Raw genomic sequence first — 27,953 nt, 5'->3', positions numbered from 1 at the left:
TTGGACTGTATATAAATGTCTTTATATTGTATGTGAAGTATTCGAATGTTCCAACATTAGAGGAGACAGGACAGCCACATGTGTCTTAAGTAATGTTCTGGAGCTAAATTACTTGCTGCAGTCAACATCTGTAAACACGCAATTTGAAAGAAGCATTTTCATAGTTATTATGCCCCTGAGCAATGTTTGAGGAAGCTGTTAAATTATTTGTTCGTAAAACAGAATTAAAATGCAGGTTTCAGAAACATTCAGGTATGCAGAATATTCAGTTGAATGCAAAAGAACATGTTATATTTCCTTTACAAGGCATATCAGCCAGTCATCAAAATGTATTGGGTTCCATGAATTATTGCAGTGAGTTCAGTCCCTTTAACAGTTTGCTCATAATTCCACAATAGTGCTTTGGAGCTTGGCATCCTGTATTAATTATGTACAGATGTAAAGATCAGAGAACTGATTCACAAGAACTGTAGGAGAGAAATGGGAGGAAAAAAAAGCTAAGACAAATGTTTCTTTTAGTTCTCCAGCATTTCATTCCGTGTGCAGTCTTGCGAGTTGTCTAAAAAGAGGATAAACCCGACATCCTTTTCTTCGATCCATTTAGGAATGATCCAAGGTGCCACATTTGCACTTCAGCTGAAAGATCTGCTCATAAAAACATGCCTCAGAGACAGAAACAGAACCCTAATTGGACCATTCTGTTGCACTGTGGAAGTGGAAGCCAAATGGTGCAGGCACAGCGGCAATCCCGACCCACATCACTTCATTCCGAAAGTGCTGGTTGACTTGAAAGCTGGACTGATCCAGGTTTGTGTGGGTGGCAACGGTGTCTGGGAGAGTCTGGCTTTAATGAGTCTGTTCCTTGTTTGACCCAAACGTCTTTTAATTCCACTGCTTTAAATCATGCAAAGAGCACCCTGTAACTCGATCGCCTTATCTGGTAAAGCTCAACCCTGTTTCCATTTGAAGCACTTGATTTTTGTCTCGAGCAATAAACTTTTTTTCTCCCTGAAAGATCAGAGTAAAACAAATAACCGAAGACCAATAAGATGAAACCAACAATACCATAAATACTGCAGGTCACTTAGAAATAATTAGAAATGTACACAATTCATTTAGCTGTCACAGCGCAGGGCAAGTGTACCTCTGTGCCTAGGCAACTCCTGTATTGAAGGGTCCTTGTGAGATCGAGCTGAGGTTCTTGCAATCTATTTCATTCACGACCTTTGGCATCTGTTATTGGCAGGTGATCATCATGACTGGTCTGGGTTAAACGGGAACGTAAATCTCTTCCACTTTTTTTTTAATCCCTTTTTAGGACTGTGGGAGTATTCGTACAAGCCCTTCATGTTACTATTTTGTTATTTCACAGGAGACCAAGAGTTCAGAGCCATTCGGTGGTTTTCCCAATGTCTCCGAATTTTAGTCTCTGGTGTTTAGCACTGTCCTGTTATTCAAAGCGCTTTAGAACTTTAATGTAACACAAGATATATATTTATAAAGACTCCAAAGAAGACATTGTTGTTTAAGGATATAATGCAAAACCCATTGAAGCTGAACTTTTTTTGTTCGGCCAGTTGTGTGACACTTGCTGAAACCCATCACCATGCTAAAAGAGTATCTAAACCAAACTGAGAGAGTTCCATGCATCCCACTTACACATGGAAAATCCAAAGAGGATGGAATATGCACTCTGGAGGGACGCACGCTGCTTATGTAATTCTGGAGTTTATTAGGTGGAGATTGGCCATAGCCAAGGCTTGGGGAGCCCCAGAGCATGAGTTAGGGTACTGCTGGATTCTAATCAGCTAAAAGCTCATAGCTTGCCACCAAAAGCACCGTCTGCCAAGCTTTCCTGCTGCTTGTCCAGTGAGGATGACCCAACCTGTTAGGGCTTTGGTTTTGCAGGGTTAACAGGAGCTGAGTGTCTGAGCCCTGACTCCAGTGACTGGTCTGCCTTTCCAAGTGCTGCCAATAAGCCAGGCTGGCTGGTCTCTCAGCCGCAGTGTCCCGGAGTACTGCAGGCCAGCCTGGCTCAGGAACTGAATTACTGAGACCTCCACAGAGGGTTGGCTCAATTCTGATGTGATGTTGCCAAACATGTCACCTTGGAGCCAGTTCAGCTTACCTCCCTCCCGAGTTGCACTTAATCATAAGAGTTGCCCTAATTGTACATCCCTAACCTCTGGAATTGCCTGCCTCAATCTCTCCACCTCATACCCTCTATTTATCTGGCTTAAATCATACCTGAAAACCTACCTTTTTGACTATGCCTATGGTCACCTCCCCTTCTTTCTCCTCCATTGCTCAGGGTCCAACCCCATTACAGTGCAGTGCTCCAAGATACTATTCTTTGTTAAGAGTGCTGTATAAATACAAGTGTTTCTGTTGTTGCATATCTAGGATTGATACTGTATTATGGTTTGTTCTTCTGAGGCTTATCAATGTTGATTCATTAATTTTGTGTCTGTGTGTATGTATGTATGTATGTATGTGTGTGTGTGTGTGTTTAAACAGGTCTTCTGGGGCCAAGAGCATCTGAACTGCCTGACCCAGGTACAACAACTGCTCCAAGCCTATCTCCAGCGAGAGGCCAAGACTCGAACACCAGACCACAGACATCAACCGTCACCTGCTGTGAGTAGATATCAGGCTTCCAAGACTGAGCACACTTTGGATGACTTGAGAACAGGCCAGTTACAGTACATTCAAGATGCAGGTATGCAAATGTATTGCTGTATTGCTCAAAGTTGCTTTCCCTCATTTTGTCTTTGTTGAATGTGTTTGATTTGTGCCATCTTAACGAGTAGGGTCAAGGGGATAGCTTGCCCCTGTTAGGAAAGCAATTAGTCTCTGCATAATATTAATAATCTTTGCATTTGATTTAGCGCCTTATCACGTCTTCGAGACCTCACAAAGTGCTTCCCAGAATATACCGTAAAGTGAATTGACTGTATATTTTGTGGGCGAAACGCAGCTGCCAATTGCACACAGTTGTGTCTCACAAACAGTCATGGATTGAATGATCAAATTATTATTTATTTTGAAGGAATTTTATTTTGAATAGCTTCTTTGATGGTCCACCTAACTATCATGGATTCAGTGGGGCAAATGGCATTTCAAGCACACATCCTACCATTCCATATTACAGTGCATGATATTCAGTTGGTCCTCAAGCTAAATCCTCACATCATGTTTGATGGTATCATTTCCTGTAAGCTTCATGACAATTGTTTTCTGCTGTTGCAGAAGAGTATCTTGAGCTCATAGACCCAGCTGATACTGGTGGAGTATTGCAGTGTCTTAAGAGGCTGTCCTTTGAATGAGGCATTATTTTGTAGACATTAAGACATCAATAAATAAATGCAGGCTGTCACGGTCTCCGACAATTTTCCTTGGGACAGAGGTAAAAGGAGTTTCCTTAGTGATGAACTCCAAGGTAACGTGATTGGGAACAGAACGTCGAAGATAGTCCTCTGTGGCTGTCTCGGTAGCCTGTTGCCTGAGCCAGGACGGTTCTCAGTAGCCAGGACGCTGGGACTTTTAAAATAGTTTGAAGCTGTGATAGGGACATTGCTGATGAAGGTTCAACCAGCCTGGCTTATTGGTAGGACTTGGAGGGCCAGACCAATAACTGGGGTTGGATTCTTGCACTCAGCTCCTGTTACCCTGCAAGCTAAAGTACTAGCAGTTAGGTTGATTCTTCCTGGAGAAGCAGCGGGAAGCTTGCCAGACAGTGCTTTGAATGGCAAACTGTGGTTTTAGCTGATTAAAAACCAACGCACACTCTTGAGTCCCCAAGCCTTGGTTCTTGCCAACCTTCACTTAATAATCTCTGGATTTTGGTCCCTTTGGGGAGAGAGTGCAAATTCCATTTCGGACACAGGAATTTCCATGTGTCGATGAGATGCATGAAACTCTCAAGTTCGCCCACAAATATACAGTCAATTCACTTTACAGTGTATTCTGTGAAGCGCTTTGAGACGTCTAGAGGACGTGAAAAGCGCTATATCAAATGCAAGGATTATTATTATTAACTTTGTTTGGATACTCATAAGCATGGTAACGGGTTTCCACATGTCGGACACTTGGCTGAACAAAATAAAATGATGGTCTTTGACTGAAAAATACAGATCATTATTTTTCCATGACTCCTACGTGAATGTATAATTTTTCCGTTGGATTTGCAACATCCACAGTTGTAAAATAACGGCACAATGAATTACTTTGATTACTTGAATTGTTTTCTTTATCCATGCTTTCGGGCATTCTGCTCCCACCTCCAGCTTGGCATTGTCAAGTGTCTTCCGGACGTGAATTGCGATGCTTAATATAATGTATAAATCATACGTCTCGAAGTCATGAAAAGTACTGTATCAAATGCAAGGATTATTATTATTATAAATGTGAACATTATATTGTGTGGTGTGTCCACATCACATTAGCCTGGCCCAACCCACAGAACCATGCAAGTGTGTGTCAGACTCGGAGGCGATTTGGCCCATAGTGTGTTTTGTATCAGTTGATAATAATAATAATAATAATCCTTGCATTTCATGTAGTGCCTTATCATTGTCTCAAAGCGCTTCACAGAACATACTGTAAAGTGAATTGATTGTGTATTTTGTGGGCAAATCGCAGCAGCCAATTGCGCACAGCAGTGTCCCACAAACAGTCAGGGATTGGATTGATAATGAAAAATTATTATTTTGTTTTTTTGAAGGGATTATTATCCCCGGAAAACAAATCCATCGTAAGCCATATTTATTGACATAGTCATGTAGTTCTCCCTCACTTAAAATATCCACCTAATCTGACTGCAAAAACTACAACTTAATGTACAGTTTTGATTTGCATACCTATCCGTGCTGTAACCTCCATTCCACTGTCTCACGGGTTGAAACACGTCCGTCAATCAGTCCTTCGCAACAGAATGATTTAATAATAATAATAATCCTTACATTTGATATAGCGCTTTTCACATCTTCTAGATGTCTCAAAGAGCTTCACAGAATATACTGTAAAATGAATTGACTGTATATTTGTGGGCGAAACATGGCAGCCAATTGCACACAGCGGTGTCCCACAAACAGTCATGGATTGAAGTGACCAATTTATCATTGTTTTTTTTTCTTGAGGGATTATTATCAGGCGTGTGGAGTAAGAAAACTTGTCCAAGGTTTCGCCCTGCCTGGAATCAAAGCCAGGTCTCTAACCACTGTGCTCTAACCACTGAGCTACAGGACTCCACAAGTGGATTTGTCATTCAAGTGGGTCAGTAAAGGCCCAAATGCGCCTCAGGGTGGTGCCGCTTAATAACATTTCCAAATTCACAGAAAATATATATTTATGAGATTCTTATTGATCAGAGCACAGCGTCAATTTGTCCTGCAATTTTCACAAGCATTTCCCTAGTTCTCTATATGCCCTGTTTAATAGTAACATGATATATTATTGTGATGTGAGCAGATGCATGAGTTCAACTGCTTGACTGGCACAAAGGTATTTACAAGCGACATTCCTTGGGTAAGAATTGGGCAAGAGTTTTATATGTGTATATTCATACATAGTTGGCCTCAGAGATAGCACCAGTTCTAAGTTTAGCTCATACTGTTGAGAGACCCTGAATTTCATTTTACACTGCCACATAAAAATATAACATCTTTTTATTTTCCCAGCACACTTGTTGCAACAATTTGCTTTTATCTAAAATCTTTTTTGTTCAAAAGAACGCCTCGATGCACTTAACCGTGGGAGCAGTGAAATCAAGTTGGGAGAAATAAATTTAGAGGCGATCAAAGATAAGGTTGAGGAGCTGAAATTTTTTTAAGGAGCTTTTTGCAAGCACAGAGGGAGGGTGGGGGAGTAGAGAGAGAGAGGAGGCTAAGGAAAGTGGTTTTGGAAGAGAGATTCAGAAGAATAGGCCAGATTTTTACTTTGGTTGAGCCTATTAACCACAGGCCCATCTGCTTATTCAGGTGGACGTTAAAGATCCCATGAAAGTATTTGAAAAAAGAAAGGAGTTTCTTCTGGTGAACTGGCCAGGAATTCTCCAGATGAATCGACCATTCACCTAATGATTGTTTGTGGGACCTTGCTCTGTACAAACTGTCTGCTGTGTTTGCCTACACTTCACAGGAATGACCTGTAAAGCACTTTGAGATGTTTTGACATTATAGATGGTATATGGAAGGCAAGGATTGTTTATTATTACAGTATTTTTTCTTACTTTTCAAATCATTCTAGACACTGCCCTTAAGCATCTCTGTATAATACGGTGAAATGGAGGTCAAAATCCAAGAACTGGGATGAAAAAAAGAAAAAAAAGCCAAACCCATTTCACTTTAGATAGTTGAAGCCTGAACAGAGTGGAGATTTTTTTCTCCTATCACTTTGCATTCAGACACAGCTCCCCGAACTGAGAGGCCAATGTTCAAATCTGCACCACCCAATCCCCAAAGAATGTGGCTGATTTCTTTGATTGCTTGTTGGATAGCGCTAACCTTGAATTTATTGGGTTACAGTTGCATTCGTATCTGGAGGATATTTAGGAATATCTCAGAAGTGTGGTCATTAATTATTACTTATGCTTATAAAAGGTCACTTCAGAACTACGCACGCAACATTTTACCAGCATCAAATTTGCACGACATGGATATGTCAAGTCAGTAGCTCTATAAGGGCATAGATTCTGGGTTTTACAAAGGACAGTTTCAGTAGAGATGCTGGGAAGTATTTCTTTATCTGGAAAGTATTACTTTATTCAGATTGTAATTGATGAGTGTACCATGTTGTGTGGGTGTCTGCGACACTAGTTTCATTTAAGAAACACAGTTATTAGGAATGCCCAGCCAGGTAAGATGGTAGAAGCAGAGGCCATTGTGGGTTTCATTGTGAGTCAATTGGTGGATTACTTCCTGAGGGTAATAATCCCTCCCTAAAACAATTGGTCACTCAAACCATGACTATTTGTGAGAAAATGCTGTGTGAAAATGCTGAGAAAATTGGCTGCCACATTTCGCCTGCAGAATACAGTCAATTCACTTTACAATATATTCTGTGAAGAGCTTGGAGACATCTCAATGATGTGATAAGGCGCTATATCAAATGCAAAGATAATTATTATTACAAGTAGACACACAAGTACATGAAACATAAGATGGACAAAGGCGTAGGCCAAGAGGTAAGTCTAAAAATGAGTTAGCTGAACACAGATAGCAGCTGGAATTGAATTTGCAGGAGTTCGACCCTGTTCTTATTCAAAGGTAGGTTGGGTCCAATTCAAGACCCTCGTGGAAATCTTCTTGTTGAGGCAGAGGGCATGGCTGATGTACTAAATAAGTACTTTGCAACTGTCTTCACAAAAGAAGACGATGCAACCAATGCCACAATATCTCAGACGTGTGAATAGAAATTGGATATGATAAAAATCAATGGAGAGGAGGTACTAAAAGGGCTGTCAATGCTCAGATAAGTCATCTAGTCTGGACGGGATGCATCCTAGATTACTGAGGGAAGCAAGGGTGGAAATAGCGGAGGCTCTGGCCACTTTTTAATCCTCTTTGGACACTGGAGTGGTGCCAGAGGACTGGAAGGTTGCAAATGTTACTCCCCTGTACAAAAAGGGACAAAAGGATAAACCTGAGAACTACAGGCCAATCAGCCTCACATCAGTAGTAGGGAAACTTCTGGAGGCTATAATCCGGGACAGTATAAATTCTCACTTAGAAAAATATGGTTTAATAAAGGACAGTCAACACAGATTTGTTAAAGGCAGATCGTGTCTGACAAACCTAACAGAATTTTTTGTTGAAATGACTGAAGGGTGGATAAAGGCAGTGCAGTAGACGTAGTTTATCTAGATATTCAAAAGGCATCTAACAGATTGCCACATAAGAGACTTATAAACAAAATAGGAGCCTACAGTATTAAAGGGACTTTGGCAACATGGATCCAGAACTGGCTAAGAGACAGAAAGCAGAGTAAACGGTTGCTTTTTTGCCTGGAGGGAGGTGTGTAGTGTTGACCCTCAGGGTTCGGTATTGGGACCACTGGTCTTTCTGATCTATATTAATGATCTGGATCTGGATGTAATAATAATAATAATAATCCTTGCATTTGATATAGCACTTTTCACGTCGGGAGGACGTCCCAAAGCGCTTCACAGAACACACTGTAAAGTGAATTGACTGTATATTTGTGGGCGAACGCGGCAGCCAATTGCGCACAGCAATGTCCCACAAACAGTCGTAGATTGAAAATGACCAATTTATTATAGTTTTGTTTTTTTGGAGGGATTATTATTAGGCATGTGGAGTAAGGAAACTTGCCCAAGGTTTCGCCCTGCCTGGAATTGAACTCAGGTCTCTCGCTTGCAAAGAGAGTGCTCTAACCACTGAGCTACAGGACTCCACAAAATGTAGGGAGCACAATTTCCAAATTTGCAGACAATGCTAAGCCAGGAAAATTAGTTAATGGTGAGGAGGATAGCACCATACTCCAAGAGGATTGGTAGATTGGTAAAATTGGCAGAAATGTGGCAGATGAGGTTTAATGTGGAGAAATGCAAAGTGTTGGATTTTGGTAGGAAGAATGAGGAGAGGCTAGATGATACACTCTTAAAGGGGGCAAATAAACAGAGAGACCTGGGGGTCCACATAAACAAATCTCTGAAGGCGGCAGGACAGGTAGATAAAGCTATTAAAAAAGCATACAGGATACTAGGTTTTATAAATAGGGGCATAGAATTCAAAAGTCAGGAGGTTATGTTGAATATTTATAAAATTCTGATTAGGCCTCAGTTGGAGACTGCGTTCAGTTCTGGGCACCGCACTTTAGGAAAGATGTTAGGGTACTGGAGAGAGTGCTAAGGAGGTTTACAAGGATGGTACCAGGAATGAAGGACCTTAGTTTTGAGGCGAGGTTAGCGAAACTAGGATTATTCTCCCTAGAGCAGAGAAGATTAAGAGGGGATTTAATAGAGGTTTTCAAGATCATGAGAGGATTTGATAGGTCGAACCGGGAAAAACCGTTTCCATTGGCATTTGGGTCAGTAACCCGAGGACACCAATTTAAGATAGTTGTTAAAAGAAACCGGGGAGGTTAGGATTTTTTTTTTTCACCCAGCGAGTTGTTTGGATCTGGAATGCATTACCTGAAAGGGTAGTGGAAGCCGATTCAATAACAATTTTTAAGAGAGAAGTAGATGGGTATTTGGGGAGGACAGGATTGCAGTCCTAGGTAGAGATAATAAATTTCCATGTGCCTTCCTTAGCCTAAGGCACAGAGGCCTGAGGTAGCACTCAAACTGCTGTCTCACCTGAGATCAGCTAACCTTGCAGAGATCAAGAATCAAACAAGCAGCATGGCAATAATCCTTGCATTTGATATGCAGCCTTTCACGCCGGGAGGACGTCTCAAAGAGAGCTTCACAAAATTCATTGTAAAGTGTAGTGACTGTGTATTTATGTAGGTAAATGCTGCAGCCAATTTACGCACAGCAATGTCCCCAAATCAGTCCCCAAATAACAAACGTATGAAATGAAAAACCAACTTTATCTCAGGGACTGTTGGCCAGGATGTCGGGAGAAACTCCCCTCTCTTTTTGATCAGTGGCAAGGCATCTTTAATGTCCACCAGAGCAAATTGATGGGACTTTAATTTAACGTCTCATCTGTAGGATGGAACCATCAGCGTAGACGATGTGATTTCAAACTCCTGACATAGAACTTGGACCCACAATCTTCTGACTCAGAGGCGAAGTACCATTAACTGAGCCAGGTTGACACAGACTTGATATAACTATAATGTGACTCTGTGTATGACATAAATGCTACATCAGGCGATACTGTTACCCACCAAGAAAACTAGGCCTACATTTTAATGAGTAGGTTTTGGCCTTTTGATGAAGAATGTAACAATGAGTTCTAAGAAAATTTCAAAACTCGACAGAATACAGCAAGCCCAAATGGACGGATATCTGCTTAGAAACTACATCATGGAACGCTAACTTTGTAGAAATATGAGTTGTACATTTGTTATTTGAGAAGGCGTTAAATGCATCTGGTAGGTCTTTTGAGCCAAGGCTCAGAAATTTACATAAATTGCGGTTTCGAGATAATCACTTCCTTAGAGAGGAGGAACATTGAAGCCAGTTTCAGTGTAAGAGCGCTGGAATATAGGAGGTATTATCTGGAGCAGATAATAATAATATAAATAATCTTTGCATTTGATATAGCGCCTTATCACGCCTTCGAGACTACTCAAAGTGCTTCACAAATTATATACTGTGAAGTGAATTGACAGTATATTTTGTGGGCGAGATGCGGCAGCCAATTGCACACAGCAGCGTACCAAAAACAGTCGTGGATTGAGTGCCCAAATTATTTTTATTTATTTTGAAGGAATTATTTCCCCCTGGAAAAATGATCCGCCAATCGACTAACAACTGGGTTCCTACTTATGGCTAGGTAAACAGAGGCATGTGGAGTAAGGATACTTGCCCAACATTTCGCCCTGCTGGGAATCGAACCCGGTCCTCTACGCTTGCGAGGCGAGTGCTCTAACCAATACGTTACAGGACTACACACGACAGGATGAGCCAGAAGGACTTCTGCATAACCAACTTCCAAGACCATTTCCTGTAGCAAATAGTATCACTCATATTTTTCCTTTGTGTTGTAAGACAAAGCAGTAACTGTGCTTGACCGGTGTATATGTAGAATCTTGAAATGTGAAACCCAGCCAAAGAGAGGATTAAAAAATAAACATTGATCTAATAGGATTTAACTGTTGTTCAAAAGGCCAATAAGCTTGTCATGGGGAGATTGTTGGCCAAGACACCAGAAGAAACTCTCTTTTCGAAGAGTGCCATTTTCTTTTTAACTTTCATCTGATCAGGCAGACGGGACTGATGGTAGTTACTAGATGTAGACACTCTCCAAGTGCTTGTTGGTTCATGTTGCACAGCTCAGGTCTCCAAAGAATCCTCGAATTGCCAGCATTTCAGTGTGAATAATTTTCAACAGGTATTAACAAAGAAATAATTAGTATTTACAGTATTTAGAAATGGCAGATGCAAAATGTTGGAGGTGCCATCCTTCGGATGAGAAGGTAAACAAAGGATCCCCTCTGTGCATGCTCAGGTCGATGTTAAAGATCCCATAATCGAAAAGAGGAGTGTCTTCTGATATCCTGGACAAAAATCCTCCTTATAAAATTGTTCATTCACTTCATGGCTGTTTGAGGGACATCGATGTAATCGAATTGACTGCCGTGTTGGCCTACAAAATAGACGTTCTGCACTTTACAGTACACACTGCACTTCACAGTAAGTCCTCTGAAGCGCTTTGATATGCAAGGGTTATTAGTTTTCACAACTGCCCCTTTATTTTTTATCATCATAAAATACTCACTCAAATGGTATAAAGTGATATTGTTTACAGGAAAACTAACATCTCTCCCTTAGTGTCGAGCTCTGCCATGTAGGTGAGTCCTGTAGCTCAGTGGTTAGAGCACTTGCCTCGCAAGCGAGAGACCTGGGTTCGATTTCTGGCAGTCGAAATTCTGGGCAAGTTTCCTTACTTCACACGCCTCTGTTAACCTAGCAGTAACCCGGTCATTAGTCAATTGGGGGATTGCTTTTCCTGGGGTAATAACCTTCAAAAAATAAAGAAATAATAAATTGGTCACTCAATCCACGACTGTTTGTGGGACACTGCTGAGCGCAATTGGCTGCCTCGTTTCACCCACAAAATATACAGTCAATTCACTTTACAGTATAATCTGTGAGGTGCTTTGAGACGTCTCAAAGATGAGATATAAGGCGCTGTATCAAATGCAAGGATTATTGTTAGTATTATTCAGTGCTGTGCGACGCTACCCTCGTGAAGGGCACTGCATAAATGCTGGTCAATGGTGTTGGAAATACTTTAAGATGCTTTATTATTGCAAATTTTTTGATATAAATACGCATTGTGTTCTCTCAGATGTCGAGAAATTGCCGAACCCCTACGAAGTGGTATTTTACAATGAGACTGATGAGCGGCCTGGAATGATGATGTGGAGGTATCCTGAGCCCCGGGCCTTATCTCTTGTTAGAATCAACCCGGTTCCTTTCAACACAACGGAAGATCCAGACATCAGCACAGCTGATCTTGGAGACGTCCTTCAGGTCTGTACTCTAGTGTTAATTTAGCGGATTTGTTCTTCAGTGAGAGTGAACTTGGTTGTCATTAGTATCTAGCCACAATGCTCATTTTGTAAGCTCTGGTGAATCTTAGTCATAATGGGCACTTACAAAGGTGGGAGGGGATGCAGCAATGCACTACAAATTGACATTTTTTATGCCGTCTTTCATGTCGGGAACATGTCTAAAGGTGTTTAACCTAGCTTGCAACCGAGAGGGGTGGGAAGAGGAAAGATGACCGAAAGAACGGGTGAAGAGGTAGGTCTTGAAATGGACCTTGAAGAAGGTAAGGGAGGGGGAAAGTTAGAGAGTTAGATGGACTCCGGATCAGAGTTCCAGAGAATGGATAGACTGAAAGCTTGACTGCTGATTGTGGGGTAGATGGACGGGAGTGGGGGGTGAGGGGGGCCGTGAAGCAGGACTGAGTGAAGTGAGCAGCCAAACCAATACAGTTTGAGGAGGCCGCAGAGGTAGAGTGGGGCAAGATAGTTGAAGAGATTTAAAGATAGGGACGAGGATCTTGAACTTGATCCTCTTGGAAAATGGGGGAAGGGGATCCAGTGGAGCCAGGTGAGGATGATGGTAATATTTGCTGGTTAAAATTGCATCTAACCCTCACACCTTGATCACAGTGGAGATAAAAGGAGTCTGCCTCATTTGCAGGTTGGGGTTAACAACCTATATTCAAAATGTGCAGGTTGTGTTCAATAAGTGCAAATGCTTTTTAACTGAGGCAATTCAGAGGATCGGTGTAAAGGATTCTCTGTGATTTTTTGGAGTCCCTTTACATTGGTTGTTAACTGCACAACTAAGGGCACAATTGCACGTGGTTAACCCGGCCCACAAATAAATTGATTGTTAACCTGACCAGTAACTTAGATCCCCGTGTGTTTGGTATTTAGAGTGTAATAATGTGCCCATGGATATTTTAAAAAATTCTCATGCACTTGAGAAGCACTTAAGCATTAAGCACTTGAAAAACAGTAGGTATAATTTGGATATATATCCAATGCAGTTCTTGGGTTGAGGCTGCATTGCTGAAGGTACCATCCTACAGATGAGATGATAATAATAATAATAATAATAATAATAATCCTTGCATTTGATATAGTGCCTTATCACATCTTCGAAACGTCTTAAAGCACTTCACAGAATACACTGTAATTGAATTGACTATATTTTATGGGCTGTTAAACTTGTGAGATGTTAAACTGAGGCCCTGACTGTGCCTGTTCAGTGACATTAAAGATCCCATGGCATTATTCGAAAAGAGAAGAAAGTTTCTTCCGCTGTTCTGGCCAACAACCCCAAATTAAAATTAGTCATTCACTCCATGACTGTTTGTGGGACATTGCGCAAATTAACTGCCAGGTTTTCCCACAAAACACACAGTCACTTTACTTTACAATATATCCTGTGAAGTGCTTTGGGACATCCTGAGGTGAAAGGTGCAATATCAAATGCAAGGCTCATTATTATTATTATTATGAATAAATTGTTTCACATTAAGTCAAAGGAATCCGAGTAGCTATTTAACCGATTAGCAATCTTTTCGGAATAAGCAAACATATGGACGGTATAGTTCAACTTGGACAATCAGTCCCAAAGAGAATTCTGCTGATTGTACTGATAGAGCAAAGCCTGGATTGAAGCTGTGGTAAAACGGAATCCTATTGCAAATTATTATTTTTTTTCCTTCCCCTCTTGAAATCAGAATTTTTCACGTTTCCTCAGAAAACGTTAGTGAAAATTTCCCAGGGCTCTAACATTACAATTTCCCATTACCAAGGGAGAATGAAGCTTGGGTTCAGTGCAGTGTTTATACGTGCCTGCCTTTCCGGACAGGAAGATCATGTTGAAGCAGTGCAGTATTCCATAATACTTGTGGGGCGACCACAGGTGAAAAAGTCGCAGCTGTGTCGTCTTTACAAAAGTCAATGCTGCAATGGTAGGCAAAGGTTTTCCTGTGGAGAGTTCAGTTCTGTTTCCCAAGAGTAGATTACATTTAGTTTTTCTTTGGTATCCTATATTCTTGCACCTGAGCTGCGCTCATCCATCGTTTATGTTATGTTTTCTTTTTTTTAAAAAAAAAGCAGCAGTGGTGTGTCTAGCTTGAGATATTTCTTAACAGGATCACTGTATAAAGAATCAATCTCAAAGAGAGAATTCCCGTCGACTCAGAAGAACTCCCCTATGGAATTAAAGACCATCAGAGCTGAGATCCTAAGGGTCACTGAGATGTATTTATGGTAACCAGAAGAATCATATTTTTTGAATGACTCTGATTCATTATTAGTTAAGAAATACTTCAGATTAAACATCAGTATCAGCATTCAACAGAAGAATTTTTGTAACACTATGAGTTCTTCATACAGTGATTGTATCAGAGTGATGATCTGAAGCTACTTGACTCGAGAGAATTTATCAGATTGTTTCAGGTTGTTTGCCCCGACTGGAGAATAAAAAGATTTATTTTTGTGCAGAATTTTGAAAGGAATCTTATTCCAGTTTATTTCAATCTGGAAATATGTTCTCTGCTGACAAAATAAACAAAATAAACAGTATGTTCTGTGAAGCGCTTTGAGACGTACGGACGAGGTGATGAGGCGCTATATCATATGTAAGGATTATTATTTATTATTAACAGGTGCCGTGCAGTCTTGAGTACTGGGATGAGCTCCAACAAATGTTTGTCAATTACCGCGAGTTCAGCCTTTCTGAAAGCAAAGCGTGTGAACTTCAGCTTCCCAGCATCACCTTAGCCAATGACCAGAAAGAACTTATTGCCTCTGACCTTTGGAGAGTTGTCCTGAATGGCAATCAAGAAGTCACAGAAGAACAGAGGTAAAGATCACGATCGTGTTTCAGATGGCGGCTGAGAGGAATGATGTTTTAGAACAGTTTTTTTTTGTCTTTCACCTCTGGCGCCTATATAAGATTGATGGTATTTGGGCAAAAAATTGGAGGGTGGGAGAGAGGAGGTGGGGGCGGCTTTATATACATCTCAGCCACTATTGTGTGTTAGCCTGGCTTAATTCGTAGCATTAATTCTGAGTCAGATAGTTGTTGGTTCAAGCCCCAGATTTGGAATCACGCAGTCTAACGTGGCATTCCAGTGCAGTGTTGGGGGTGTTGTATCATCAGAGGTGCCGTCCTTTGGCTGAGACATTAAACCGAGGGCCTGTTTCTATGGACGTTAAAGATCCCGTGACACTATTCGAAAAGGGAAGGCAGTTTCTCCTGGTGTCCTGGCCAACAATCTGCCAAATAAAAATCGGTGACTTGCATCAATGGCTGCGGGACAAAGCTTTGTGTAAATTGGCTGCCGTGTTCGCCCACTAAAACACATAGTCACTGCACTTTACAATATTATATATCCTATGAAGTGTTTTGGGATGTCCCGCCAATGTGAGAGGCGCTGTACCGAATGCAAGGATTCTAATTTTGGGGATTTCCCTTTAGAATCACGCAGTGTCAAAGGCGTCTCACATATTAACTCTCAACGGAATTTCTAACTGCGATCTTCTAGTTTGGAACACGGATGTGAAAGATTACTCTTCTGCGCTGGTTGCTTTCTGTTTCCCATTGACTAAGACCAATGTTGCTTGTTTTTGCTATTTTGCTGCACCTTTTCATCAAAACCAGGATTTTGAGCTGTGGGATTTGGGTTTCGGTTCAGCCCAGATTAATGGGCTGCCAATCTGATCTCTCTGATGGCTGCACAGGTCTTGAATGAAATGCAGTTGGCCAGTCTCAGTGCATTACCTCATGGGTGGAGCCTAGCACACAAATTTATTTTGGCACTAATTTTTTTATGCTAATTTGCGAGTCACTCAGCAAACTCAGAGGGATTGTTGTGGTAAATTAAAAAGTTCTTCTGCTGGAATGGAATTAGCTCTATGCCCAACACTTATATTTCTCTCTCCCTGAGGAGAACAAGTAAAAACTAAATACTGAATTAGACAAAGGCAGGTTCAGGCAATAATGTATCGGATGGGATTCGATGACAAAGTAGACCAATTTCAGAAGGTTTAAACAATACAATACTACTTTACATTTACAAGGGGCCTTTCACGTCGGAGGATGTACCAAAGCTTTGTGACAGTACTGGCTGGTCTCCTGAGCTGAGGGTGGGAACCGAGGAGGGTTGGGAAGCGGAAAGATTAGTGAAAGCTCGGTCAGCTTGAGACAGACATTGAACGAGGTAAGTGAGAGAGCAAGTCTTGGATGGAGTTCCACAGAGTGGGGGTAGAAAGGCCACCTGCTGATGGTGGGACAGGTAGAGCAAGGGGACGTGAAGGAAGGCAGTGGCTGGGTTGGTAGGAATTGAGGAAGTCTCAGGGATAGGACAGGGAGAGACTGAAGAGGGATTTAAAGGTGAAATTTACACAAGATGTCTACATTGTAGGATTTTCCACTGTTGTGAAACGATTGCATCTTCTTTGGAGATTTCTCAGACACTTGCGCTATGGAACACTTGGCGATCTCATGCCTGGTTTGGAGCCAGGATCAGTAGGCAGGGCAGCTGAGCAAAGTAAGGAAGAATACTTTAGCTCTTCACAGGCCATTTAAATTATGCTTTCTACCCTGGCCAAATGGCGTGAACAAATTGTATACAAATCGTAGAATGACAGGAATAGTTGCACTGTCAACTTTAGGAATTAAAGCTGTATAAATTGGATGTGTTTTTTTGGAACTATGCTTTGATGGCACTTATGTGGGTTGGCAGCTTGGGGCATTTTTTCCATATTTCCACACAGCGCCTTGAGTGATGAGAACCCTATGGGTTTGCATTCATTTTCTCTCATCTGCTTTTGAGAGAACAAGCAAGTGGGTTACAAAACCGAAAAAGGTGATCCAAACATCCTGGAGTGCAATAAACCACCCTTCGTTTCTGTTTCTCTATTCCCATTCATGAGACTGGATGTACAACTTGCTTGTCACTTCACTTATTCGCCCGTGAGTTAGTTAGTATGTCATAATCATAAATCTAATTGTGCTGGGATTCTGACACCTGAGCAAACCCATCACCGTGCTTAAGAGTATTCCCACCGGACTGAGAGTTCCACATATGTCTGCTCCTACACGTGGGAATTTCTCTGTATTTGGAATGGAATGCAAACTCTCTCTCTCTCTAGGGATGCACCCTGCTTCAAGGTGGAAGACAGATAAAAGGATTGCAGGCCAACAAGAAAACTAAACCCAGTCTTGCAACCATGTCTGTGCTGGCTCTTTTAAAGAGCAATTCTTTCAGTCCCATTTACCTGCCTTTTCCCTGTACTTTACTCCTTATACACCTCAGATCTTGTGGAGTCCTGAAGCTCAGTGGTTGGAGCACTCACCTCGCAAGCGAGAGATCTGGGTTCGATTCCCGGCAGGGCGAAAGCTTAGGCAAGTTTCCTTACTCCACACGCCTGATAATAATCCCTCAAGAAAAAAACAATAATAAATTGGTCACTTCAATCCACAACTGTTTGTGGGACACTGCTGTGTACAATTGGCTTCTGCGTTTTGCCCACAAATATACAGTCAATTCACTTTACAGTATATTCTGTGAAGCGCTTTGAGACATCTAGAAGACGTGAAAAGCACTATATCAAATGCAAGGATTATTATTATTATTGTCTCTGACCTTTTGGGTTTCTTTACACTCTCTCTCCTCTTGTCTATTCCTTGTTAGCTCCCTGACATTTACAGTATATTTATAGTGTCTTTAAGATTCTGAAGAGAATAGATAATTTAGATCATGATAAACTGTTTTAACTTGTACTGACAGCAGAACCAGAGGACACGCTTGTAGGGGAGTCAATTCAGAACATATCTACAGAAACACTACTTCAGTGAGCCAGTAGTAAACTTATGAAACAGGCTCCATAGGGAGTCAGTGGAAGCCGAAAATGTTACAAGAACAAATTAGATAGATTTCTGCTACAAAATAATATCTCGGGATACAGTATATAGTTTGGGACACGACATGTCAAGTGACTGACAGGATGGTGGAAGGTGAACGAGATGGACCTTGGTCTTCTTTCGCCTAGCAAATGCTTATGTTCTTATGACATCCTCCTTTACCTTTTCTCAGCTTTTGTCCCCTTTCCCATTTTGCTTGTTTTAATTTGTCTCTCGTCTCCCTGCTCCCCTGGTATATGAGTTCAAATCCACAACACTAATGATTTTCCAGCAGTGAGACTGGTCCCAGCCCTGGTAAGGTGTAATCTGCTCATTACGTACAGATCAATCTGCTCCAGAACTTATAAGAATGTCCCAGGATCTCAACTACATCGTCATAGCCATCCAATTACCTGCCTTTATCTTCTTTGTGAAGCGCTTTGAGACGTTTCAACGACGTAATAAGGCCCTATATCAAATGCAAGGATTATTATTATTACTTATTATTACTTTGGGGCTAGGCTCACACGCACACAGAGTATGATTAGAAGATTCATTTCCATTGCTACTTTTAAGAGGAATTAGTCAATCGGATAAAGGCTTCCCCATGTTTCTCAATGTACGTTGATAGGAGTGTGTGTGTGTGTGGTGTCATCATGTGGAAGCAAACCAAGGACATTTTAAAGTAAGAGTGTCAGCTGTTACCCCGAGAGTGACTCTGGACTGGAGCGTCAGCACCTCCTTGTCAACGTCGCTCTTTGTGCAGCTGGAGGCACAAGTCAGAGCCAGCATAAATCAGCCTTCCCACTCCACATTTGCTCTACTGCTGGAAGCAATATCATTTCCCTTCCAGCAATAAATATAAATGCAGCATTTGACAAGGGGGCCCATATTCAAGCATTGTTCCAGAGCATGATCTTTGGTGCAAAGCTTGTGGCCTGCTGTGATCCACAGCCCTTAAAATAAACATTTCACAATGGGAGGGAGGCACCTGCGAAAGTAATTGAAATGATCATCCTCCCAGCCCGCAGCTAAAGCCAGCACAAACCAAGCTGATGATTCTGCTGTCGGGTGGGCATCCATGGACATGAAGGCATGTATGAACAGGAAGTGGAAACCCAGGCACATCTCTCTTGGGATTGATGCTTGTTTGCATCAAAAATATTGGAAGATCACATTCCCACAGACCAAAATAATAACAGTAATTCTTACATTTGGTACAGAACCTTTCCCCAAAGGGGAACAGTGCATACACAGGATATACTGTACAGTCTGGTGATTGTGTGTGACAGCATCAGCATCTAAGGCTGCACTCTCCACCTCTCAAAGCCAGTCAGGAACCTCAGCGTTCTTTTCGACCCTGAGCTGTCCTTTCTTCCTCATATCCGCGCTACAACTGGCACCGCCTTCCACCACCTCTGGAACATCGCCAGACTACGGCACTACTTCACCCCTCACGCTGCTGAAACTCTGGTCCACGCCTTTATCACCTCAAGGCTGGACTATGGGAACTCTCTCCTCATCGGCCTTCCCGGCACCTCCCTCCACAAGCTGCAGGTCATTCAGAACTCTGCAGCTCGTGTACTGTCCCGCACCAGGCTTCGGGACCACATCATTCCCACCCTCGCTCGCCTCCACTGGCTTCCCATCCCCCAGAGGATCGAATTCAAGATCCTCTTCCTCACCTACAAGGCCATTCACGGCCCCGCTCCCTCCTACCTCTCCGACCTAGTGTCCCCCTACTTACCTGCCCGTACCCTCCGTTCCTCTGGCTCCGGTCTGCTCCACATCCCCCGCCCCAACCACCCTACCATCGGCGGCCGGGCCTTCAGCATCTCAGCCCCTAGGCTCTGGAACCCCATCCCCCAGTGCCTTCGCCGCTTCCTCCCTTTCCTCTTTCAAGGCCAGTCTCAAGCTTTCTCTTCGACCGTGCCTTCAGCTCCCCTCTCGACTCTCTACCCCCTCCTCGCTCCCTCCCTTCCCTCCCCTCACCATTTTCCCCCTCCTTGCTCCCTCCCTTCCCTCCCCTTACCCTGACCATTTCGACCCTGCTCGGGTCCTGACCCAATTGTCCAGCGCCTTGGGACGTCCTCCCGACGTGAAAGGCGCTCTATAAATGAAATCTTGTTGTTGTTGTCAACACTACAGCCCATTTGTGCACAGCAAAGTCCCACAAACAGCCATGCAGTGAATGGCTAATTTTATTTGGTGGATTGTTGGCCAGGACAGCGGGAGACATGCCCTTCGCTTTTTGAACAATGCCACGGGACCTTGGATTTAGGTCTTATTCAAAGGACGGCACCTCCAACAATGCATCATCCCCCCAGCACTGCCCTGGAATATCAGCTTAGACCATATGGGTTAAAAGTCCCGATGGTGCTCACAGTGACAGCCTTCTGTCTTAGAGGTGAAAGTGTCACCAACTGAGCCAGGGCTGACACACGGAACTGAGAATGGAATAAAGATTCAGCTTCAACCCTGAGACCCAGAATTGCATCAATGGGGTTACTCGGGGCAAAGCGAAACCTCTAGACATCATCTGCCCAGCAATCTGGACAAATAAGGAACTGCGTGTCCCTTCTCATTCCAGAGAACACCCCTCTCTGCCTCATCTGGGGCCTGGAAAAAGTCTCCTCATTGAACGAACCAGCGCCATAGATGATATTGATGCTTGAATTGTATTTCTGTTTTGACAGAAGGACATGTTGATCAAAGTAGTGCTGCTGTCTGATAGCTTGCGACTGTCTAGGTTAGGCTAGTGCTTAAAGGAGAAATCAATAAACCTTTAATCTCTTAAATAAAAGCATGACAGGGCCTTGCTGCCAACCCAGAGCGAGCTTTTGTCTCTTTTACAGTGAGATGCAGGATTCATTTTTACCCGATGCAATATAAGCCCGGACTTGGAATTAGAAAAACACTTTTATCTGTTTTCGATTAGGATAAATGAGTTGGCAGGGATGGCTTCTTATTAAGAAATCAGGAATGTAGTTTTAAATGTAAAGGAATGCAGTAACTTAGACATATTGAATTTCTCTGTGTGTTCAATTGTTGCTAAGTGATCTGTTTGTTAGACTAGGGTGCTTAGACATATTGGTAGTGTGGACAGAATGTACTGGCTCTGCAGAGCAGGCAAGCGTTTGTAAATCTAGGCATTTGGTAGCATGACTTTTGAAACCGAGCCAGAAGTTACCATTCTGCTGTGAGTGCACAAGGTTTGATGGTTCAATGGCACAATACTGAAATACCCCAGCTGGCATTTTCGGGCAGCATTGTTGACTCTTTCACTCCCATAAGAACATAGAGCAAGTGGAAGCCGTTCATTCATCCCATTGAATCTTTATTAGACAAAAAACAAAATACTGCAGAAGCTGGAAATCCGAAATAAAAACAGAAGTCGCTGGGAACACTCAGCAGGTCAGGCAACATCTATGAAGAGACAAAAGTGAGTTAATGTTTCAGCACGATGACCTTTTGTCAGAACGAAAGGTTCTGACGAAAGGTCATCGACCTGAAACGTTAACTCACTTTTCTCCGTTTATGCTGCCGAGCCTTTATTAGATCTTGTCAGATCTTTCAGTCCCATTTCCTCATCTAATCTCCATAATCTCTTCATTCCCCTGGCTTCCCAAGCACAGTACCTATCCAAACATCCCAATCGATTTTCCATCTTGCCCACTGTGTTTGCCTACAAAATGTGCATTCACTCCAATTCACAGTAACTCCTGTGAAGCGCTTTGAGACTTGACATGAAAGGTGCTGTATCAAGTATAAGGATTATTATTATTATTATGATCATTTTCAGTCATTTGAACATGGATTCTCAAGTGCCAAATCAAGCCAAATCAAATACGTGTTTCGCTCACTGGTTTGACTGTATTGTTAAAGTACAGACTGATACCCCATCCATCAGCAGTGTTGATAAATCGTTTTAAGTATAATACTTTAAAGGGGTAATGTATTGATTTGAATTGCTACTTGAGCCTAAATGCTGTGAAGGGAAACAGCTGCTATTACCAAATTCTTCTTGGTTCTTCTCCTTTATGCTTTAAAAAGGTCCGTTTAGAGGTAACCAAGAAACAGACTTATTGTGTAGAATTACCTCCTCATTCCGCCCATGAATAGGAGCACTGAGCAACATGGCTCATTGATAATGTCACTGCAGGGAAATCTTGCACAAAAATCTGTTCCCAGGTTGCGTCCGATCGACAAATTAAAAACATAAGATGTGGCATAATATACTGAGACACCGGTCGGTAACTGTATAGCTATCTCCCTGTAGAGTAGTTAGAATTTTGCAACAATTCAGATGGAATTGGTTTCCATTAGAAAATATAGTGTTACATATCATTCAATTTTTAGGTCAAGAGTGAGACTTCCTCTACTTTCTAAAGTACTTTCTCCCTGAATCGTATCTGTACCATGAATTATCCAGGACAAAGAGGCAGGTGGGAAGTATGGTCCTACGAGCCCCTTTGCTCTGGGTCATAAGGTTTAGAGCTTAAAAAGCCACCATGAGACTTGAGCTCACAGTCTAGACTGACACTTCAGCACACTATTGGGGGATCGCAAATTGTTGGTCGTATTATCCTTTGGATGAAACTTTACTTGTCTGAACTTCAGGTGGACATTAAAGGTCAAAAAGCAGTGTCCTTGCCAACAGGTAAAATTGATCCTTAACCTGCGAGACCTTGTTGCTGCAAGACAGTTGCCACATTTCACCACAAAAACTTTCACTACAATTGACAATAATTGATATAAATTTCTTTGAGATGTTTCAAATGGGATAAGCAAGTTCGCTCGCTCGCTCACTCACTCTCTGCCACTGCACAACATTGCTAGATGTTATCCTTATTTTAAGGGCAATATATTGGGCAATCACTCCATGGTTCAAATGTCTAGAGTTCAAGATCCTCGTCCTCACTTTCAAGGCCATCCATGGCCTTGCCCTCTCTGACCTGCTGACTCCCTAACAACCTGCCCGCTCCTTCCGTTCAGCGGGCTCCGGTCTGCTCCATGTCTCCTGCCCGACCCACCTACCATCGGTGGTCGGGCTTTCAGCCTCTCTGCCCCCACACTCTGGAACTCCATCCCACGGTCCCTTCGCCTCGCTTACTCCCTTGCCTCCTTCAAGGCCAGTCTCAAGACCCTTCTCTTTGATCGTGCCTTTGATCTCCCTCCCATCTCTCTGACTTCCCTCACCCCTCTCCCACACTTCCCCCATGCTCGGGTCCTGACACCTGATTGTTCAGCGCTTTGGGACGTCCTCCCGACGTGAAAGTTGCTCTATAAATGTAATTTTGTTGTTGTTATTGTTGATGGGTGCTTGTGAGAATTGCTGTGTGCAAAGTAGCTGCAATTTTCGCCCACAAAATAAACAGTCACATCAGTTTACAATATTTCTTGTGAAGAGCTTTGAGCTGACTTGATGAATGTGATAAGGTGCTGGATATATTAAATGCAAAGATTATTACTATACAAATGTATTTTGTACAATGCATGTTACACAAATATATTGAGACAATTGCTTTGTGTTTCCTCTAGCTGTGATGGTGAGTCTGGCTCCCAAAGTATCTGTGACCAGCTCGTATCTCCAATGGCATTGGCAGCCTGCACCAGGATTGATTCATGTTTTGCCCCTTGGTTTGTGCCTTCTCTGGGTCTGTCAGTGCAGTTTGCCCAGATCGAACTTCATCTCTGCCATCACTTGGACCAACTGGGCACAGGTAAATTGCTGCGGTGGCGTTTATGGCTTGTTGAGAGGTTTTCTCCTGTTTTGAGCTGCCATTATTATTTTATTTGAAGTGAGGTGTTGGGGAAAGTGGCTTATGTAAGATGGACAAGTTTGGACTCTTCAATCTTAAGAGACAATGACTGAGAGGGTACCTGAGAGAGGTGTATAAAATTGGAAATGTGATCGAAAAAGTAAATCCAGAAAAATATTTTAGGTTGCACCAACACAGTACAAAGAGGATCTTAGGTTTAGAATTGCAAAGGGCAATTTCAAGACACAAGCCAAGACATTTTGGGATATAGAACATAGGTAATTTGGGACATGTGTGCATGTGACTGCTAGAAAGATGGAAGGCGAACTAGATGGACTTTTTTCATCTAGTATTTCTTACGTTTTTATGTATTTCTTTGCCCTGAGGGTTATTAACGACTGTAGCTGATTGTCAGGAAGGTTGGTTAAGGCCGGGTCACTGGAACTCATTTAAAAATCAGCTTGATGCTGTGATAGCGCAGAGTAGGGTGGCTATTCTCGGATGGATGAGATCAGATGGACCGAAGGGCATGCTTCATCCAAATTAATCTCGCGAAGATAGAACAACAACAAGCTGTGTTTTTGTTTAAGAAAATACTTTTGTCTTTGCATTATGCTGACAATCAAAAACAAAAAAGGTGAATTGCACAGAATCCAATTGTTGGGAAGATTTCAATTGCACAATGGTACAATGTTATTTATTTATCTTTCTTTTTGTTGAATAATATAAATCAGATAATTTTTTGTTTTGGTCAGCTGGGTATCTGGCACATACAATCAATCACATTGCTTAAGGGTATCCAAACCAGACTGAGTGTTCCATGTATGCCACCGACACATGGACATTTCCCCTGTGCATAGAAGGTGTACTCTCTCCCAAGAGGGAGGGACGCACAATATTCACCCAATTCTGGAGAGTATAAGGTGCAAGTTGTCAAGGCTCGGGCACCCCAGGGTGTGCATTGAGCTAACTGCAGCAGAATTGGTTAAGAACACTCAACCAAGGCAAGCAAGAGTCCATAATATTTCAGGCTTGGGCTTTCAAAGCTGTCCCTAATTTAACTACTCCTCATTCAGTTTGAACAAAAAATGGAAATATACAGATTTTACACATGAATGTACGCTTTATTTTTACCAAAGCGGGCTTGTACTGTCTGCAAGTGATTCCGGCAGTCAAGCTTCCCTGCAAACGCAATCTTAAATCAAATCTTTTACTTTGAAGTAAGTGGAACTCAGTGTGTGGTAAATAGTATTGCCGGTGACATCGGCAGCAGCATATTGAAGGTAAATTGTAAATAGCTTAATTCCTTCCTTTTCCATCTGAACAGGTCTGTTCACTATTAAACAACATTAATGCTAAGTTGACCTTCCCAAGCAAAAAAAAGACCCCTACACAAATCAAGAGCATGATGTTATTTTGAAAATCTAATTTATTTTGTATCACAGTGCAGCCCAGACGTCTCCAGCCATTCATCCCTGATAGAAAGGTGCCTGTGGAGCAGGAATACATGGCCGTGTGTCTGAAGAACCCATGTTTCTATGTGCGGCAGTGGTCTGATGGCCCAGTCTGCCAGGAACTCCAGTTCTCTTTGGTTGCTGACTGTAAACTGCTGGAGTACCGCAATCTAACCATGCTGAGCATCGTGAAACCCTTCACCCTCCGCGGGCAAGTGGCCCTGAGCAACAGCTCCATCGAACGCTTGATCGACGGAAACCTGTTTGTGGATCCCGTTTTCATCAACGTCGGACAGCATGCGATTCATTCGCTGGACACGGCAGTTCACGCTTGGAAGCAGGTACGTCGGAGCAAGCGAACCAAATAAATGACGACTGCCTGTTTTGTATTTGCAAACATCAGCGCGTTTGTCTATGCACTTTCTGTTTTGTGATATAACATGTTACAATAATAATAATAATCCTTGCATCTGATAGCGCCTTATCTTCGAGACTTCTCAAAGAGCTTCAGAGAATAAAGCGTAAATTGAGTTGACTGTATTTTGTGGGCGAAACGCGGCAGCCAATTGCACACAGCAGCGTCCCACAAACAGTCGTGGATTGAAGTGACCGATTTATCATTTTTTTCGAAGGAATTTTTCCTTCAAGGTGTTACAACTGATTCCCAATACAGTACGGGTTACATTTAGATCGATAGCAACTTTCACATTGGTCTCAAAACACTCGAGATGTCTCAGATCACCATGGTATGTTAATAGGCTGCAGGAATATAACGCATATGTGTTACAGAACTCTATTTAATAAGTGCTCTGTTCTCCTATGCTGCTGACTGATGCAGTTTTCCTGTAAAATTTAGTGTGATTGTGCCTGTACTTAGCATTTAAGCAAGGAACACTGGAAATGAGCTGGGAATTAGAATCAGAGCAGTTAGCTCCAGTGGATGAGTGACCACCAGTTTAGGTGGATGTGTCTAATGCTCTCTTTCTATGCTTGTAATTTTTATATTTCTATAAATTAAGTATCCTGGACATAAAATGCACTCCTTTCACTGAGATAGTCTCTCTCTCTTTCTGTTGATCTATATTTGTTATAATAATAATCCTTACATTTCATATATAGCGCCTTATCACTTCGTCAGGACGTTTCAAAGTTTTTTAAGGGATATACTATGAAGTGTAGTGAATGTTTAGTTATTTGATATGGAATGGGGCACTAATACATCAGCTTTCTGTATTCTCTATTCTTATTTCTATTACTCATTATAACCCGGTTAATTTAACCCTGTGTAACATATATCTAACAAAACACTCAGCGTATACAACTGTGCTGAGAGATTAATTGTGCCAATGTCTAATCCCGTATCAGATAAAAATGCAGTTCAACCAGTATGTAACTCAGTATAATACTCTTTGAAAAAAATTCTGAAAGGTTTAATGTGGAGTCCTGTAGCATAGTAGACCTGGGTTTGATTCCTGGGCAGCACGAACAGTTTGGCAAGTTTCCTTACTCCACACGCCTGTGTTTACCGAGCAGTAAGTAGGAACCCGGTTGTTAGTCGATTGGCGGATCGTTTTTCTGGCGATAATAATCACTTCAAAAAATATCAAATGCAAGGATTATTATTATTATTAAATTCAGATTGGTTCATGCAATCACTTGATCGTCAACATCCACCTGAACAGGTAGACAAAACCTTGGCTTAACATCTCCTTTGAAGTAAGGTATTTTCGACAATGCAGCACACCCCCATCACTGCACTGGAGTATCAGCCCAGACAATATCTATGTATAAGATTGTGCAGGATTTGGGAAAATTCTTAGATTTAGTCTTAATTTACAAGCTGGTTTTCCTTTATTTATTTTATGGGCAATGCAAGAAACTGGCTTCGAAATAATGGCTGAGCTGAAGAGTTTTCTACATTTCAACACAATCCTAAATACAGTATTAAGACAATAATTATAAAGCTCAGGCCATGTGGATCTGTGGGCTGCTGTTTTGTACTGTGAATAACCTCTTCTGTAATATAATGTTCAGCTTGGATCATTCCCTGATGGTTATATCCCAGCATTGTGTGTGAATGCTTAGCTTTTCACGTGATATAAAGAATAATGGATAACTGGGAAAGATTACAAGGCAGTAACCTAACCTCAGAGTTCAGATGACTGTTCTCAACCATGAAAGTTCATGTGGTTTATAACTTGTCATTTGAACCGCTGGATTAGATTACTGCCTTAAAATCGCTCAGGGGTATGTGTTATTTCATATATATTATAGATAATGTACAGTCCCAATGCTGTTTCATAGTTTTATTCAGCTTTTAGTTAACGGGAGCTACTATAATATTAATAATAATCCCTGCATTTAACAACTTATCACGTCTTTGAGACATCTCAAAGCGCTTCATCGAGTATACTATAAAGTGAATTGACTGTATATTTTGAGGGCGAAACGTCGCATCCAATTGTGGACAGCAGTGCCCCACATACATTCGTGGATTGTGTAACCAAATTATTATTTTTTATTTATTTATTTTTTGGAAGTGATTATTACCCCCGGAAAAGCAATCCGCCAATCGACTAACAACCGGGTTCCTACTTACTGCTAGGTAAATAGAGGCGTGTGGGGTAAGGACACTTCCCCGAAGTTTTGCCCTGCCCGAGA

At 42.0% G+C, this 27,953-nt stretch overlaps 1 protein-coding gene across 1 annotated transcript in view; it reads left to right on the top strand.

Moving 5' to 3' along the window:
- Window positions 1-27,953, top strand: part of LOC103179701 (vacuolar protein sorting-associated protein 13B) — a 481,880-nt gene that overhangs the window by 408,637 nt on the left and 45,290 nt on the right. The window contains 6 exon segments of the mRNA XM_007895087.2: window positions 605-807; window positions 2,518-2,719; window positions 11,988-12,172; window positions 14,835-15,031; window positions 23,618-23,799; window positions 25,284-25,633. Of these exon segments, the coding sequence (XP_007893278.2) occupies window positions 605-807; window positions 2,518-2,719; window positions 11,988-12,172; window positions 14,835-15,031; window positions 23,618-23,799; window positions 25,284-25,633 (1,319 nt within the window).

The sequence above is a fragment of the Callorhinchus milii genome, unplaced genomic scaffold, assembly GCF_018977255.1.
Source record: "Callorhinchus milii isolate IMCB2004 unplaced genomic scaffold, IMCB_Cmil_1.0 Scaffold2, whole genome shotgun sequence".
Lineage (NCBI taxonomy): Eukaryota > Metazoa > Chordata > Chondrichthyes > Chimaeriformes > Callorhinchidae > Callorhinchus > Callorhinchus milii.
This window is presented reverse-complemented; position numbering and strand designations above follow the sequence as displayed.